Here is an 18,193-nt window from a genome sequence, read left to right as displayed (position 1 = left end):
AAGAGTCAGTTTTTGCAGAGTGTAAAGCAATAAAAGAACAAGTCAGACCCACCAGAAATCAAAGAAAAGCCTAATAGGTCCCACAAATCAAATACATGAAATCTACACCAGTGGAAGAATAAACAGGACAGGATAAACACAATTAAGTCTTAGTTGTTACAGGAGCAGATGAAGGGCATTTTATTGTCCTGTGGGGACAGTATATTTAATCTAAATGCAAAAGCAAATGCCTAAAATGTACACACCTTAACCAAAAAAAAAAATCATTATACAAGGATGAAAGTGCAACACCTGTCAGTAATAGACTTATGTGGATAGTGATTACAAATACTGTAAAGAATGCTATGGTCTCATCACAGGAGAGATCTCCTAGGTTTTAGAAAAACTTGCAGTCCCGGTAAACCCATGGAAATACTTGTGTAACAAGCATGAAGCAGGAGGGCGATGTACTGTAAATATAAAAGGCTTATATAATCATAAAAAAAATCTGACTGGCATGGACTACAGCCTTGTTGCTAGATACATACATCAGTGCCAAGGCTTTTCAAGTGGTACAGGTTTCCTGCATGGAAACCAGATATGACAGTTCAGTCCAACAATGCAGGAGTTGAAATCTACAAGCTGGTGCCAAGAGTCCCATTAAGTTGGCGTACATCAAATCCACAAAATGTTTACATGATATTGGTAAAGCTACTCTGACAGGACATGCCTTTTTAAAGACCAGAGACCTCTCAGTCCATTCAGACACGCAATCCACTCCAAATATCAACGCAACAAGACAAGGCACAGATGCATACTTGTTCATTTCCAGGCTATCCTATTCTTTATTTAATGCAAATTACAGTACCAGGTAACTATTTCTTTGAACCAAGTCACACAGAGGGACAAAATGGAAATATTTACAGGGAAGGGAAAACATTTAGCATACTTTCACAGAAAAAAGTTTATATTTAAAATGAAATAAAAATTTCAGTCACAAACAGGCATTCAAGTAGTAATGTTATACAGGTTCTTTTTCGTTATAGTTTTTCTTTTAAATCATGACAGCTTTTTTCACAAGTATGTGATAGTCTGTATATAACCCACAGTCCATTTCTTTTTTATTTTTTAAGTATTTAAACTTTGCGTTTTTATAACGTTTTACTCTTATTTAACTTTAGTCACAAGAAGTGATCACACGGTTCATTTTACAGGTCAGGTGACTGGATAGCAACACGTCTATGAACGCAAATATTACAAGCAAGCATTTTTTTGTCATGTTTTTGAATTTTTTTTTGTTTTTTTTTGGGAAGAGGCTACATGATATTGCTCCCACCGAGTGCTGCTGAATGCGTCTCGCAGATGACTGAGAAAGACAGTCTTATAGTATGAAATGTTATTGCCTCTTTGCTCACCGGTTCACCGAGAAAAACGCAGAGTCTCTTTGGTACAGGGTCAGGAAGTAAATGCTGCGCCTCACACCTGAACCCCCCCACCCTACGACGAGGAGAGTGCCAGGTCTCCTTTCTGAAGCATTTTTTCTTCCTCTCCCAAAAGGACCCTTAGGAAGAGCGTACACAAAAAACACTCAGCGTGACCTCAAGATGATGTTTACAGAAACAGGAATTAAAGTGTAAATATGAGGTTTCATAAGGATGTGATAAAAAAAAAAACAAAAAAGAAAGAGCTGAAGGGAGCCAGCCATTCAACAGCACTCTCAGGGTGTTTCAAGGACAGAAGGAAGAGGGATAACCTAAAGGAAGCAAGGCACTCCAAACTATAGATACACTATACATGACTAGTTATTGTTACAATAATATAGCTGGCACCTACTGTGCATTTCAGATTGAACTATATGGCTGGAAAATGCTCATCTACATTTTTGAATAAATGATTTCTGCCCTAAATCCCCGCCCTCCCCTGCTTTATCATCAGTATTTTTTTTATGATTTTTTTTTCTAATTAACAGTTCTTGGGTCCGCATATTTACAAAACATACACATAAAAATAAAGTACAAGCCAGAATTTGGTGAGGAGCATCCGTATATACATGACACACGCGCACACACACACGCACACACATTTCTGTTACAATTGTAAGACTTGTTGAAGGACTGTAAGGAGGAGAGGTGGGTGCAGACTACAAGGTGGACCATTAGAACTGGAGCCATACGAACACAAAGACCGAACACTTACTGACCAATTTCAACACTCCATCGGTAGAGGAGGGAAAAGGGGATGTCAGTAGGAGAAGCTGAACACCCCTCCAAGGCTGTACAGTTCCTTCAACTTAACTCCCCCTGTAGGAGGAGCAGGTACCCAGCAGCCATATGAAACTTAACCACAGAGCACACTAGTCAAACTTACAAAAGAATGCAGAGGAAGTTCAAACAAGATATAAATAATAATAAAAAAAAAAAAACTAAGATCCACCCTTGCCTTCATGCTGATCCCACTGTAGGTCAGATGCTGGACACAGATAAGGAGCAGAGCCATATTAATTACACAGAAACTAATGTGAAACCCAATGAGAAGAGATCAAACTGCAGAACTTTCCGCACGTTGCCAGTCCCCCGTGCTAAGTTTCACTTGGTTTTAACTCGTTATCGCCCAAAGGTCTTGCCGCAGACTCCCTTGGTAACCCAAGAGCGTCACCGGAGACGGGCAGGACATGCCAACTCCTGTGTAAGGTGCCCGAATTATTCGTTCAATCAATGAAGAATCCTATTCTAAATATTTTTGTGTAAGAATTGTGATTCGTTTAGGATATCGCAAACGTAGCCTGAGCCAAAGGAGTTCCGTGTACATACAAGGAACAGTGTATCAACGTGTTGGCGGAAACAGCGGATTAATCGCATCGCATAAATGTCCTGAGTGGGCCCACACCTCACCTCAGAAGTTGGGTGAAAACTCCTCAGCCTCGGTTCAAGCTCAAATCCCTCAACGTTATGACAGATCCATTTAACCAAAGTCTACACAAGTCACATGCAATAATAAATAAGTTGAAAGGAAAGTTAAAAGAGGTGCCGGGGAGGAGAGGTGGGGGGGGGGGGGGTTAAAATCTATACAAATCTAAGTCACTAATAAAAATCAACAAGGACTGACAGAAGCAGGAAATGTGCTTGCTGGACAGAAGACTCTTCCTGAAGAGACTCGAGAAGCTTCAGGCACCAGCAAATATTGCTGCAGAGCCGTATCAGCTCTTGACCTCTGACTTCTGAACTGTAATTTGATATATACCGTAAATATTTTACATAATGCAAAGTAATACATGAACCGTATGTATAAATACAACACGAGCACACGGATGCAGATGTCGATCGCTAAAAACTTCCCACCCGTGTCATCTCCCCCAGTCCCATCGCTAAAAGAAATATTTAGTCCATCTTTTTTGAAACTGTGCGCCATTCACAGTTGTCTAACATACTGTAATTACCTTCTCTGGGGTTGCCAGATTTTTTATTTTTTTTTAATGGGGGCTTTTAAAATGGTTTAAGGATTAAATATCGTGGCCCTTTAATTGCTAAAAAGAGCAACAGCTTTCAGCCGATTATAAACAGACTGTGGTAAGAGTCTCCTAACTCAAGCCATGCACAAGGAGCTCTGAGAATGGGTCAAAGGTTACAAGTTACAAAGTGGGGGGGGGGTTTCTCCCAAACCCAGAGGAAAAAGTGATAAAAGATAAATATAGCTACAATACTGCTTCAATACAAAGATTGTCAAGGGAGAAACATGAATACATATTGTATTTACTGTATATTTATATATTTATATATTTACTTATTCAACAGCCCCCTTGCCACCCCCACGTCTCTCGTAGCAAGCACACAAATGAATAGCAGTCATCATAGTCGCTATCACTTTGTACAAATAAAAACACACGAATGAACAGGCAGATGGGGGTTGGGGGGGGGGCACTCGGTCAGATTGGTTTCCTCTTTTTTTTTGTGGGTTTTTTTGTGTTTGTGTGTGTGTGACCCCGCCCATCACCCCCGACTCCTCCCCAAAAGGCAGCCAAGGACGAGAGGCGAGGCCTGGTCAGCGGGGTGGGTCCTGGGGGAGGAGGCAGGATCTCAGGTGGAGTTGGAGGCAGAGGCAGAGGCTGCGTTGGTGGTCTGGCTACGATCTCCACTGTTGGCGTCTGAAACGAGGATAGCAGAGACCCCATCAGGGGCAAGGGAGCGACGGGGCAGATAAACATGAGGAGGCATGGTGGAGAGCACAGAGGGTAAGGAGATGGAACGTGGACCACTGTGCCTTGAGCGGAGGGGACAGGAAAGCCAAGGGTCATACCTGAAGCAGCAGAGGCGTTGGTTGGGGTGGAAGCACCAGGCTGGTTCCGGGCGTGGGCAGGGATGAGGATGGAGGCCAGGGAAGGGTTACTGGACAACTCTGAGGGAGACAGGGGTAGACAGAGCAAGAGACCGTCACTGAAACGTCACCGATACACTGACTATGCCAGCGACAAGGGCTGGAGGATCAGACGACTAACTTATGGGAACCTGAACGTGGAAAAGGAGTTTAGATGGGAAGATTTTCTGAGCTGAGCAAGACAATAATACCTGCTGTGTGGTGGGCGATAAAAATTTCCCCACAATGCGATAAAAACTTTCGACCTTGTGGGGACATTTTTTCAGCCCCTCAATTTTGTAAAAAATCTATGAATTCAAAAAATTTTTTTTGATTGGTTACTTATGGTCAAGATTAGGGTTGGCTGGGGGCTGGGGTTGTTATTGTCGAGATTATTTTTCCCATAGAAATGAATACAAACGTGTGTGTGTGTGTGTGTGTGTGAGGGGGATGTCGCTACCCTGAGTGGTGAAGTTGAAGAGGGACGGCTTCTCGCGGCCGTTGGGCAGCTTGACGTTGGGGTCCCGCAGCTCGTCGAAGAAGGAGTGTGCGCAGGCCTCCAGGGGAGTGAGGCGTGCGGTGGGCGTGTACTCCAGCAGCCGCGAGCACAGCGCGATGGCCTCGGGCGGCGTGCGCGGCCGGAACACCTGCGGGCCGCCCAGACAGGCAGTGTGTTGCCGCTGCACAGAGAAAACACCCACGCCAACCTAATACCTCACACCACCAGGGGGCGCACTCAGGGCAACCGGGACTAAACAACACAGGTTATTTAAATATTAACTCTACGCTACGAGGGTGAGGGCAACATGCTGTGACCTACTGGATGCCAGAAACAACACATTTCATTCGGTGCAGACAGTTAAAGCATGAGAAACAGAGGAAGCAGACATAATGGCAGACAGCAGGGACACAAAGAGCTTCCTGAAGTCAGTCCAATCAGCTGTGCCCAGTGGCATCCTCCGCATGAAAAGGGACACCCTCTCTGTGTTTGGGACTGCATGCAGATCTTCACTAACCCCTGAAGGAGAAAGAAAAACCTCCTCCTCCTACAATCACAACATTCTACTAAAGACATACTGCCTGTCAATCAGAGGGCCCAGTGGATTCGACTTAAGCATCTCTGAGACTGTGGAGCTGAGGAACTGAGATAAGACCCACAGACCACAATGCAGGGCATTAAGCTAAATGCAGCCTTAATTCAGGTGTCCATTACAGATGGAGACACACAAGGCCTGACTTCAGATCAGTCATCCAGAGCGACCAGAGGAATATGGGACTTCTCTCTTTCCAGTCCGCTGCAGGAGGGTAAAAAACAAGCAAAAAAGAAAATAAACTCCATTTCCACAACAGATCCTCTCCAGGAAGAGAAAGCCACACTTAACCTCCCAGTCTCTGAATGCCCCATTTCTGTAAATCAAATTCATATTTAGGACCGCGACTGGTCCTTAACCGCCCCCCACCGGGAGGAGCAGACGGAAACCAATCTCACTCATTCTCTCGCCGCAACAAAAGGCATGCGTCTGTGTCTGTGCCACAGATGGGACGCTACTGTGAGATGCTAAATGCCTGAGAGCAATAACAGAAAGCTTGGCAATGGCGAGACGATATTCAGGGAGACCGGAGCAATATGTGGGTTTCTGACAGCAAACGCAAGCTGGCACTCGTGTCGAGTCTTCAGCATCTCCTCGTAGCTCTGAATCAGTTTAAAGTTTGGCAGAAACTAAATACGCAGGTGCGACTAAGCATAGCTACCATGGATGCCTTACTGCATGCGCACGCTGAACTGAATCAAGCAAGTCAACCACAAGAGGGGGACAGAGATACCAACGAGCACAATTCTAACAAACACTGACATCACAAATTCCCAAAATTAAGCTAAGCTTTCCAGTGCAGCTCCTTACATTTACATTTTATTTATTTAGCAGACAGTATTATCTAAAGCGATACATACTGGGTCAGACAGTCCCTGGAGTAATTGGAGTTAAGGGCCTTGCTCAAGGGTCCAACGGTGAAAACACTCTGCCGGCGCTGGGATTTGAACTGGCAACCTTCCAATCACAGGCACAGCGGCTTAACCTGAGCCCCACGCTGCCCCCAAAGAGAAGCTACACTGGCCCGGATTTGCACCCGGGCTTCCATGTGACAAGCTAGAATTCTACCACCGAATCACCAACACTCTTCTAATACTGTGAAGCACTGCCAACAAACTGGACATAAGTCTTCTCCAAATACGTTTCTCTGAATTGTTTTATTACAAGAGACCCTAGAGGTTGGCCTAGGAGGAAAAATGTCAGAAGTAAGATAAACCAGCAGCTGGCAGAAGTCGATTGTCAAGGCTGATATCAGGGCCCGTTTGTGAGTGTGACAGCTGAGCAGGGGTCATAAAACCCGAGCCACATACTCGGGTCCATCCAGCTTGCATGAACAGGCAATGACACGGATGGCTTCCTGTAAGCCAGCTCGGCGCATCACCAGAACTTTGCAATGGATGACTGTGTGACGCCTAGCTTTTAAGAGACACTTAAAAACACAAATATCGGCTAATTTAGTGTGGCAGAGTGAGTAACTAGGGTGTCTTTAATGAGAAACACATCTGACTGGTCAGAGAGAGGCAAAAAACAGAAGCATTAAGCAGTCACATCCACACCTGGACATTAAACATATACTTCTAAAACATTAACATCTACAAAAGGTTCATTTAAAATGACTCATCTCAGTAAATACCAGACTGGTTTATTAGTACCACATGAGTTAGCTGGCTTCATTCAAGTATCCAGTATGGCAGAACAATGTAGCCAACTGACACCTAAAACCAGCAACGACCTCCAAACTAAACTGGGCAGAATTACCTTATCATGCATCAACAACTTATATTGATCTACAGACTTTCCATTTTCAAATTCTGAGATCATAGTACCACCCATAATTATGATAACCCATAAAAGCAGTGAGCAAGTTCTCAGCTGAGAGCAGGTAGAGACGTGGAGCCGGGGTCTGAGTGAGCAGGGGAGGAGCAGGAATACAGGCCAGCGAGGAGGTCGATGGAGACGAGAAGCCAAGAGATGCGGAGGAACGAAAAGGTAGTAAAAGATTTGATGTACCTGCTGACTCACCTTAGTCCATGGGTGTGCCTTGATCTGGGGGAACTTGAACTCTGTGTAGTTGGGATTCATCTCACGGATCTGTTCCCTTGTAGGCGTTCCCAGGACCTGAGCGACATGAGGAGAGATGAAAGGAGGACGGGAAATGTTTAGCGGAGAACAGGTGGGAGCAAACGCGGCCACAGTGCGGAAATCCACTTGAATGACAGAGTTTTAAGCTTATTTCTCAATTAAAGCTTGTTCCAAAGCCACTGACTGCACAGGAGAAAAAACAGCAAATGAACAAATTCAACCGTACACAACAGGACCAATTTCACTTGTGTGCAATAATTCGCAACCACCAGAAGCACATGGTCTTTACCCTGCACTCCAAGGTCCTGAGTTCACGTGAACTACACCACACACACACACACACACTCCTTTCCACATACATGTGGAATTTAAATCAGATATGAGCAAAATAAATATACACTCCCACACAGATGCAAGCAAGATGTATACAACTAGACAAATATTAGGTTACTGATAAGAAAATCTAGCTAGCAAGGGACACAATGGGTTGACGAGAGTTATAGGTAGAACATATAGTAAATTAATATGAAGAAAAAAACTCAAGTCAAATTTCACTTATCTGTGATAGAAAAAAAAAAACATTGGAGGCTGAACATCTATATTAAAATGAACGTGACAAACTATACAATGTGAGGTGATACATAGATAGGATGACGTCAACTAGAGCTCATTATCCACCCTGCAGTACTTTAAGAAAGCCACCGTCCACGAGACCATTACTAACAAGATGAGCACAAGGCTTTGACATGCCGGATGACGTATACAAAACGCCGGCTATTGTTACCTTGATGATCTCGACCAGCTGATCCACTCCGCTGTCTCCGGGAAAGATCGGCTGCCCAAGCAGCAACTCCGCTAGAACGCAGCCGGCCGACCAAACATCTGCGAGACAAACAGTGGGGTGAGGAGCAGAGAAAGAAGTCAAAGGGACCTGACAGCCGTTTAAACAAGGCTACAGCAGCTTGACGGCGCTACACACAAATGGAAAAAATCAGCATGCCCAAAAGTGCTTCTTCTGCAACTGTAGACACTATCCTCAGTGAATCAGCTGTTTTAAAAAAGAATTTTTCAAAAGCCTTGTTCATGACACTAATATCAGTCGGCTCATCGTCCGAGCCATGGTGCTGTCATGCTTTTGGAAGCAGGCTGGAGGCATTTTCATGGAGATGTGGGCTGAGAAGCCAGAGAACTCATCGTCATACAAGAGCTACAGAGCTAGTCCAGGCTGTTACTAACATGACCTCTTCTGGATCAAAGTGCCTGGAGCTTGGGGTGAGTTAGACGTTTCACAAAGAGGTTCCCCCCTCAACCAGTACCCATCTCTCTAAGGCCTGACTCCCACGGAAAGAGCGGCTTATGACGTACCGATGCTGGCAGTGTAGTCCGTGGCTCCGAAGATGAGCTCAGGAGCTCTGTAGTAGCGAGAGCAAATGTACGACACGTTGGGTTCACCCCTCACCAGTTGCTTTGCACTGTGGGTGAGAAACCAGAAGGTTAGCAGCAGAGACAGCTATGGCCTGAATGGCCTCCTTCAGAACGAGAAGCTAGGTCTCATTTTCCAAGGATACATTTTCTCGTCATCTGAGATAGAAAGACCTGACCAGAAGTCAGAGCTTCTGCAGGTCAGTTTGTCCTCCTGATTCTCATACCAATGCAACCCCAATCCTCTTCTGTCTAATGAAACATACCACAAGAAGGTCCCCACACTCTGGACTTTCAACCATCTCACCTCCCGAAGTCACACAACTTGAGCACAGCTGTCTCTGGGTCCAGCAGGAGGTTCTGCGGCTTGATGTCCCGATGGCAGATCCCAAAGGAATGGATGTACGCTAGACTCCGAAACAGCTGGTACATGTACAACTAGAAAAAGATCAGATATCAGCATGAGACTGGATTTCAATGCGTCTCTAAGAATTACTTTACTTACAGGTCTTCTATGGACACAGAGGAGCCTCACAAATGTAATATGTATATTGTGTGGCCTTTGATATAGGAGATGCGGGAGAAAAACAGTTCAACATATGGGTGAGAGAATAGAGCCAAGGCTGCTGATCTTTCTCCACTGCCTAATGGAATCAGTGAATGCACAGATCCCTGCAGGCCAGCTACAAAGGGGTCCATGCCATATGGAGCTATGCACGGCACCCACTGCTCTGAACGGTGGCTAATTGGGGTCGTCCTGCTGTGCAGCTGTGACCCACAGAGAGGCCTACGCTTGGGCACCGCAAAAGATTCCACACAAAATGTAAAACCATCAGAGTAACTGTTGCTCACCTTTGGTCTAACGACCGTAATTAGGCTACCATCACCTAATGACTACTGACTTCAGTCCCCCCCCCCCTTAAATAAATAGCGTGAGGAGATCTATGTGCTCCTGGGACTCATTAGAGGACCTCGGGGTGTAGCAGGGCCTTGCTGAGCGTTAAGCATACCTTGACGTAGACTATGGGCAGAGTCTGCTTGGCTCGGCTGTAGTGTCTGGCCACCCGGTACACTGTCTCAGGAACATAGTCCAGCACCAGGTTCAGATACACCTCATCTTTCTGTGGAAGTTGGGAGAGAACAGAAATTAAGAGCATTTTCCCCTTTGCTAGGAGGGATGGTGCACTAACATCTACAAAAACATACTTTTTTTTTGTTAGAGTGGACACACCGACACAAAGCACAGGTCCTGAAGGCAAGCAGCATTGCAGGAGACGAACTCTACAAGTTAAGAAGATTGCTGTTTGAGGGAAGAAGAAACTATTTACCGGCAAACTAACATCTGTTTTTATAAGCCACAAGGAAGCGTTTAGCACATGTGAGTGAGATCCACATACATTGCCCACTGCAGAAAACCTGCCAAATGTCACGCCTGCTTCCGCCAAACACACCTGAAAGACCGATCGATCTGAAGGCCTCAACTTCCTTTGGAAACCGCACAATTCCTTCAGACCCAAGAAAAAGAAGAGATGTCACCCAATCACATCGGCTGCTACAGGAGGCCGGACAGAGACTGCCGTCGGAAAATCACAGGCACACGGGACGACGCACGCAATCACACTCGCATGCACGCACGCCAGTGGAGAATGTCTTCAGATGTCTGCAGAAACCATGATATTGTCAAGAGAAGTTACAGGCATGGGAGTCTGAAACCATCTACACATCCACAAGTGTCAATCTTTACCGTCCCACTAAAATGTAATTCCCAGAAAGAAACCCAGAGATAGATTTGGCAGTAAAATTACGTACGTGTCAAAATTAGCAACTGTGATAGAGTTCTAATGTGTGGGTGGTGGTTCAGGGCTACTGCAGAAGACAGAACTCCTGTTTTATATGGGGAAAAAATAAAGATAGCTCTGACTGTATCAGTAAACCAATACTGAAATACACTGTGTGTGTTTAATCTGCTGATTTTTAGAAATCCAAAGCTACCGGTCGGTCCTGCAACAAGCCTGAGAACCTGCAGCGAGCCTGAGAACCTTAAGTGAGCCTGAGAACCTTAAGTGAGCCTGAGAACCTTACGTGAGCCTGAGAACCTTACGTGAGCCAGCTCAAAAACACATGCACATTCTCTTCAAAATGCAATCGACACGCAGGCTTCATAAAGCAAACAGATTAGAAATGGTTTTAAACCATTAAACAAAATAGCTGTAAAACCCTTTTCACACTTTATGTCCTGCAAGTACATGATTTTATTTATTTTTTAAATTTAGCCAAAGCTTATATCCAAAGCAACATGTCGACCACCACCTGGGGGTTAAGAGCCTTGCTCCGACCCTGGGATTTGAATGAACAACCTTCCAATCACAGGCACAGGGTCTTAACCACCCCCTGCAAAATGGCATTGCTGAACGAGGCAGGTGGACTGAGCCAGTGACGTCACCGTAACAAAGCCCGAACCGTTCCCTAACCTCTGAACAGGTTCCCACATAGAACCTTCCAGCACTGGCCTGGCCGGTGGCTGCAGCCTCTCACGTGCCGTGCAGCCACCTCCACGTACAACAGCGCCTTGCTGCTTACTCACGAGAGGCGGGCACACGCCCAAATGTCTGCCAGGTGTCCAAGGTGAAACGCTCTACTGCTATTCGTGTCGCGGTGGTCCATTCTAAAAATACAAGGGCAAGTGAAGAGGGGATGAGAGGAGGAGAGGAGAGTGTGCCAGCGAGAGTATGAACCTTACGGCTTTCTATTATTAAACCCAAAACGCCAGACTGCAGCAGCTTTTCGGAAAAAAAAAAGTGCCGCTGCTTTCCGAGAACCGGCACAGTCGCGGTGACAGCTCTCCCTGCAACCCCCCTGGGGGGGGGGGGGGGGGGACCGTGAGGCGTAGACGCCTGACCTTGGGGCTTCTCGTGAAAGCTGTATGACAGGAAGACTGCCACATGCACCACAAGATGAGCACAGCTTATCAGAAAAGCCTCAAACGTATGAAACAAAAAATTAGTAACGATCCCAGACTGAGCCCTCAAAAGACTCCACAGTCTGGCTTCCATGCGAGACATTATTGTGAAGGATGCGTTGGGGTCGAGGCAGAGGTTGACATGGAATGATTTTTAAGGATGAAAATGAGCAGATTAGAGTGAAGGATGTGTGTTTCTGACAAGCCTGGGCAAACAGCCAGTAACAGAAAGTCTATGGAATAGAGGAAGAAGACAGAAAGAGGGAAAGAAGATGGATAAACTACAGAATATGGGTAGAAGATGGTAGCACACATGTCATGGGTACAGAAACATCTAGCTATCCACATGTCAAACCCACACACAGTTCCCTAAAAGTAACCTGGAAGTCCACTGTCCACCACCCGCCCTCACCTATGGCTCTGACCGGCAGAGATGATGCATTTTCCCCAGATGCATCAAAAACAGGCGCGTCGCTGAGTCACGCCTCAGGAAAATGTGACGACCCACCCAAGGCCTGAGAGTGGCTCGGTCAGCTTTCGCCAGAAAGGACTCCAACCTTCACGTTCTGTCCCGAGCCCTGCAGGTCGATCAGAAACCAGACTGAGAGGCCAGAGACTGACTGCCTAATCTCCCGATGGTGGGTCGACCCCTCAGGGGTGTTTCTTCCACCTTCAATCTTCCAAATGAAGGCAGAGAATCTTGAAACAGCTTCAAACACACATTAAGTCGGGTCCCTCACACCTCCGGCTCTCAGCGACAAATTAACATTTCAACACCATTTTGCCAGAAAATAAAAACCATCCTATTGCCAGATCCCAATATGAAAGCCGTCTGTGATTATTATAAACAACATGCTTGCAAACACACACCCCCCCCCACTACCCACCCAGAAGAAAAGCATGGCAAAGAGAATCCGAAGTCACCTTTGTTCATTTACGTGTGATAATTTGACTGAACAACCTGGCATGTCAGCGCCACGGAAAATGGCCCAATGGGCTTACAGCGAGTGTGCTGGCTTGGGCCGCTCCCTCCTGGGGGGCCACTGAGCCTCTGACGCCTGGCTGGCTCTCTCTGACAGGCAGAGCAGCTAAACGCCTCCTGACACAGTTCAGGCTCTAAAATTAGCTCTGCGAAGATGACTCACAACCCCCCCCCCCCCGCACCACCACCACCCACCCCCCCCCCCTCGCCTTGCTACGGCAACAGCAATCCCTTGGCTACAGAGGGCGAGACGGGAGAGGTGATTGGCTCCCAAGCGGCGCCCAGCTGGACACGCAGGAAGCCCATTGGTTCACAGGCACACCCTGCTATTGGGCGACACATGGGAGCGGGTAGCGGTCTGCTGGGTTGGGGGAGGCGAGCGCCACTCTGTGGGGACGAGGAGCTGAGCTTGGTGACATTCTGTCCTTAAACTGGTGTCAGCCTACAATACAAGCCGCATTTATTCTATATTAACCTCGATCTTCAAAAAGTATTTTTTGGAAAACACTTCTTGACCTGTTTGAAATTGTCTGGCAATTAACAACTAAGGAAATTCCTTCTAAGCAAACCTGTTTACACTTGTTTGATCCTTATAGTGGGAACAGTAGGATCTCAACTTGTCTAAGAACATCAGTTAAGATTGGCCAATTCCTAGATGTGCTTAATCTAAATTCAAGAGTATAAATGTGCTTGTAAAATCATGAGGGCCTCAGTGATGGTCTATAAGACAGCATCTCTGTACACGGAGATCTTCCAGTTCCATGTATGGACTCAGGGGGGCACTATGAAATTCTGACCTCAGGCACACAGGCACTCCCGGTGACACCGTCTTATCAGTTACCCTCCACTAGAATCCAAAGTCACCCTTCTGCACAGCAGTTGCACATTTTATCCACGCTCCTCCTGGAACCCTGCCATTCCATTTCCCTGCCGATGCTGCCACCGCCTCACACTTTACTGCAACTCACACTTTTCCCCCTGCATTGGTGCACTCAGGCAACCGACAGCAGAACCCCAGCCAGCGCCCGATAGTGCCAGCGTGGCCCTTCGACGCTTCGCGGTGACAGCGATCCCAGAAAGTGGCCTCGGCACCCCTGTCCTGCGCGCTTTCAGGAAGGGCATTTAACAGCAAAACCAGACATTGAACCGGACCATCGGGAAACAGGAAATGCCACCAGCTCACACTTGCTTTTCCGACCATGTGAAAAGTGGGACATGCTTAGCGGCAGGTACCAGGCTGCCAGCAACCGGCCGGATCGCTCTCTCCTTCCTCAGTGTCGTTCGTTTCGCTTCTGTGCGCTGAAAATGCAGTACACCCACATGGAAGCTGTCCAAGCGGTACTGCTAATGGCTTTTATGCCCAGTTGCCTCCATAGATGTCACAAATTATTACACACCGGTTGAAATCAATCCAGAAAATCCTCTTGCCACAAGCCAGGGCACCATAAAAGCTCTGCAAAAAGTGTTGTACGCCATACTGGAACAAGTGAGTCAAATCAATGGCGGGGAATTACGCACATCACTGACAAATAACATATACTTAGGGGTTGAGTGTTCATTGAGTGCTGTTGTTTACCTGAATGTTACGGCCCTTCGCTGAGGGTAGATCCAAACTGAGGAGTTAACAGTTCATCAGAGAAGCTGAGCTGGGCATGGCTGTGGGACGGACGACAGAAAACAGTCCCCTGACATCGTTGACCTTCAGCGACCCTCAGTTTGAAAGAACTGCCTGTATTACCTCACTGCATGCGGCTGGGTTTGCAGCTAGCCCACAGCTAAAGAAGCAGGAAGCTGCAGGCACAGAGGGAGGCTCGGCACAATGCAGAAGCGCAGAGCTCGCCTCTGCATCTGACCACATCTCCGACCCACCTGCGAGCTAAGCAAGCCTCTGCATCTGACCACATCTCCGACCAACCTGCGAGCTAAACAAGCCTCTGCATCTGACCACATCTCTGACCCACCTGCGAGCTAAACAAGCCTCTGCATCTGACCACATCTCCGACCCACCTGCGAGCTAAGCAAGCCTCTGCATCTGACCACATCTCCGACCAACCTGCGAGCTAAGCAAGCCTCTGCATCTGACCACATCTCCGACCCACCTGCGAGCTAAGCAAGCCTCTGCATCTGACCACATCTCCGACCAACCTGCGAGCTAAACAAGCCTCTGCATCTGACCACATCTCCGACCCACCTGCGAGCTAAACAAGCCTCTGCATCTGACCACATCTCCGACCCACCTGCGAGCTAAGCAAGCCTCTGCATCTGACCACATCTCCGACCAACCTGCGAGCTAAGCAAGCCTCTGCATCTGACCACATCTCCGACCCACCTGCGAGCTAAGCAAGCCTCTGCATCTCAAAACAATGCAAACACTACCCATCAGCATCCGCCCTGCCTGACTGGGTCACACCACAAGAGTGGAGGTTTTTAACCACTGTCCAAAACTGACATATTCATTTATTCACCTGCTCGAGCTCTACATGCAACCAAAAGCAGTAATCATCCGATTTACAAACCACGAGCAGAGTTCAAAAGGCCCATTTTACAGCATCAATGTGAATATTCAAATGGAAGATGAAACAAGTACAGAATAAACTAATAATCACAAATATCTGTATATTAATAATGCATAAACTCAAAGGGCAGTAAGCACAATTTGGATTATAGAACAAATGAAATTACAGGCTGACCCAGGAGACAAAATTAACTTCAATCTGTGAGACACTGTAAGAGAAGAGGATAAGGAAGGAGCTGTTCAGGAAATAGCCCAACATGGACACTCTCCAACCAAAACAAACTGCTACTGGCAAGGAATGAGGACATCATAGGACACAGAGGCTCACACACGTCACCTCGGCAACCCCACTTCCTCTGAAAGCCGGAAGCAGCCTATCAGACGTGACCTCACCGCGGCATTGGTCTCTGCCCCGCCCTTCCGTGCCCTCTCCAGACAGGGAATCATCCTTCCCACCCCACCTCCAGCATCCTCCGGGACAAGTCAGTGAATCACCGCTGCACAATGCTAGGCTTCGCAAGCCCCTAACTGGTTTAAAAAAAAGTAATGTTTGCCTGTACAATGGGGGTGTTAGTATGGCTGGCATGGCAGTTCAGGGAACAGAAAGTGGAAAATGCTGCCCTTTCGTTACACAGCCCAAGTTCTATACTCCCCTTGTTAAGCTCCTAAACTATTTATTACTGGGAAGACAAACCCAAGAGCCAACACAGCCAGTGTAGCCCATGCAAGCACTTCACTGACCCATCAGAAGTACAGTATAAAGTATTCTTCTGATACAAAAGCACACTTGAGATGGCCCTTGAAGACAGAGGGAATGACTTATGTAAAACAAGTAACTTGGCTGAAGTAAAGGGCTATCAATGAAAAATCCAGGGAAGGATACTCAAAAGCTTTTTTGAAAAAGACAAGGAAGATACACACACAGAAACACGTCGGGTAAACATGTGTTTATGGGCACCGCTTATTCATTTCTATGGGGAAAAATGCTAACGCTAACTATGACAACCATAACCCCCACCCAGCCCTAACCATAACTATAAGTAAGCAAGCGAAATACAAGTTTCTGCATTTTTTTTTTCATTGCAGTCACAGATTTTTTATTAAGGGGAAAAAAAAAACGGGTATTCATCACATTGTGGGGACATTGTGTCCCCATAAGGTAAGGTATATCCGCTTGTGTGTGTGTGTGTGTGTGTGTGTGTGTGTGCGCGTATATGTATGGAAATTAAACAATGACAAAATGATTTCCAAAAATGGAAATAGAACAATGACAGGATATAAAACAAATACAAGCATAATAAAAGGCTTAAATTTGATTTAAAATGGCTAAGGTTGGGGTACATCTAAGGTTCTTCTGAAACTGGTTAAACCGTGGACCTCATAACGGCTAAAAGCCTTTTAAAAACATTTTTAACTTCGGCTTTAGGCACAACAAGGTGAAAAGCTTCCAAGGATCTATGACACTAACCAGGTTTTATGTCAAACAATAAGTGATATATTTTGGGCCTAAGACTTTTAAAAGCCAATAAAAGGACTTCAGAATCAAACGTAATAGTAAATCCCACGGAAGTTATTTAAAAACAAGAGTAATGGGCTTTTTCTAAGTATTTCTTAAAATTCTAGCAACAGCATTTTGAATGAGTTACGGCTGTCTAATGGTCCTTTTGGGGAGGCCAGGCAGGAGAGCTCTGTAATTGTCCACCCTACTGGAAGTAATGGCAAGAATAAGCTTCTCCATGTCTTGCTTGAACATGAAGCCTCTGCTATATTTTTCAGATGACAAAGAGAAGATTTAGTTGTTGCTTTAATATGCCATCTGAAACTAATATCCTCTAATATGGTCTAATATTACACCAAAAATTTTTATCTCGGTCATTGTCTTTAGAGCCTGAGAGGCAAGGTATACAACTAAATCAAAGCCTTCCCCCTTTGTTACCAATAAGAGTAGTCTCAATCGTGCATTTGTTAAACAGAAGGACGTTTTGTTGCACCCAGTCGTTCATTTTCTCCAAGCACTCACACAGTGAGTCCATAGCTGTAGTCATTAAACAAGAGAGATAAATAGATCTGGCTGTGATCTGCATAATTCTGGCCAAGCAGAAGCTATAAAGGCAAAATAAAATATTCCCAAGAACTGATACCTGGGGGACACCAATTCACTTATTTGGATCTGCCAATAGTGACAAAATAACCCTAACCCTTCTAAATAAATTCTGAACAATGTAAAAATTATTCAAAATAGCCATGCTTAGTTTTCCAGCCTGTCGTGTCAACAGTAACAAAGGTTGCCTGAAGGTCCAAAAACACTAGAACTTCTTATACCTGCATCAGTATTCAGGTGAGTATCATTTAGCACTTTTTTGAGAGCAGTCACAGGACTGTGGTGTGACCGAAAGTTGTCACGAGAGCTCTTCCTGCCTGTGAAGAACTTCATCAATAACCTTGCCAATGAGGGGTCAGAGTTGAAATGGGTTAATAATTGTTTAGTAAGGAAAGATCCAGATTTCTCTTTTCAGGTGTTTTTTTCCCCAAATGCGGGAAAAACTCATCATAGAAGTGAACTATTGAATATTTGTAATAAACCCACTGCTACACAAGAAAACAGACAGCATGCAGATAGTAGCTGTAACTACTTCAAGGATTTGGCACTCAAGAGCACTAAATTCAGACATGACAAGCATATTATTTCAGTACAATGATCAGTCATAAGACCTAGGAGAGTTGGGATGGTCAGTCCAGCTCCTTGAGCTCATGGTATATTACTGCATAACTGCAATGACAGAGTTTAGGGAAATTTGGCTGCCAACGATGAG

The 18,193-nt window shown here is 45.9% G+C and overlaps 1 protein-coding gene across 8 annotated transcripts in view; it reads right to left on the bottom strand.

Annotated features, from left to right (window-relative positions):
• Positions 1–797: 797 nt before the first annotated feature.
• LOC111852698 (glycogen synthase kinase-3 beta) overlaps positions 798–18,193 on the bottom strand; it is a 51,543-nt gene continuing 34,147 nt past the window's right edge. For 2 of the 8 annotated variants that reach the window (XM_023828890.2, XM_072700230.1), the window contains exons 4-12: positions 10,376–10,429; positions 9,935–10,045; positions 9,232–9,362; positions 8,868–8,974; positions 8,287–8,384; positions 7,431–7,538; positions 4,790–5,009; positions 4,273–4,371; positions 798–4,120 (exon numbers count right to left, since the gene is read on the bottom strand). In XM_023828890.2, the coding sequence (XP_023684658.1) occupies positions 4,053–4,120; positions 4,273–4,371; positions 4,790–5,009; positions 7,431–7,538; positions 8,287–8,384; positions 8,868–8,974; positions 9,232–9,362; positions 9,935–10,045; positions 10,376–10,429 (996 nt within the window). In that variant the 3' untranslated portion in view covers positions 798–4,052. The remainder of the gene's footprint in view (positions 4,121–4,272; positions 4,372–4,789; positions 5,010–7,430; positions 7,539–8,286; positions 8,385–8,867; positions 8,975–9,231; positions 9,363–9,934; positions 10,046–10,375; positions 10,430–18,193) is intronic. The other 6 variants (XM_023828893.2, XM_023828892.2, XM_023828894.2 and 3 more) reach the window with 6 other exon arrangements.

Source organism: Paramormyrops kingsleyae, chromosome 16 (genome assembly GCF_048594095.1).
Source record: "Paramormyrops kingsleyae isolate MSU_618 chromosome 16, PKINGS_0.4, whole genome shotgun sequence".
In the NCBI taxonomy this organism is placed as follows: domain Eukaryota; kingdom Metazoa; phylum Chordata; class Actinopteri; order Osteoglossiformes; family Mormyridae; genus Paramormyrops; species Paramormyrops kingsleyae.
Note: the sequence above shows the minus strand (reverse complement) of the source record. Positions and strands in the feature narration are given on the sequence as shown.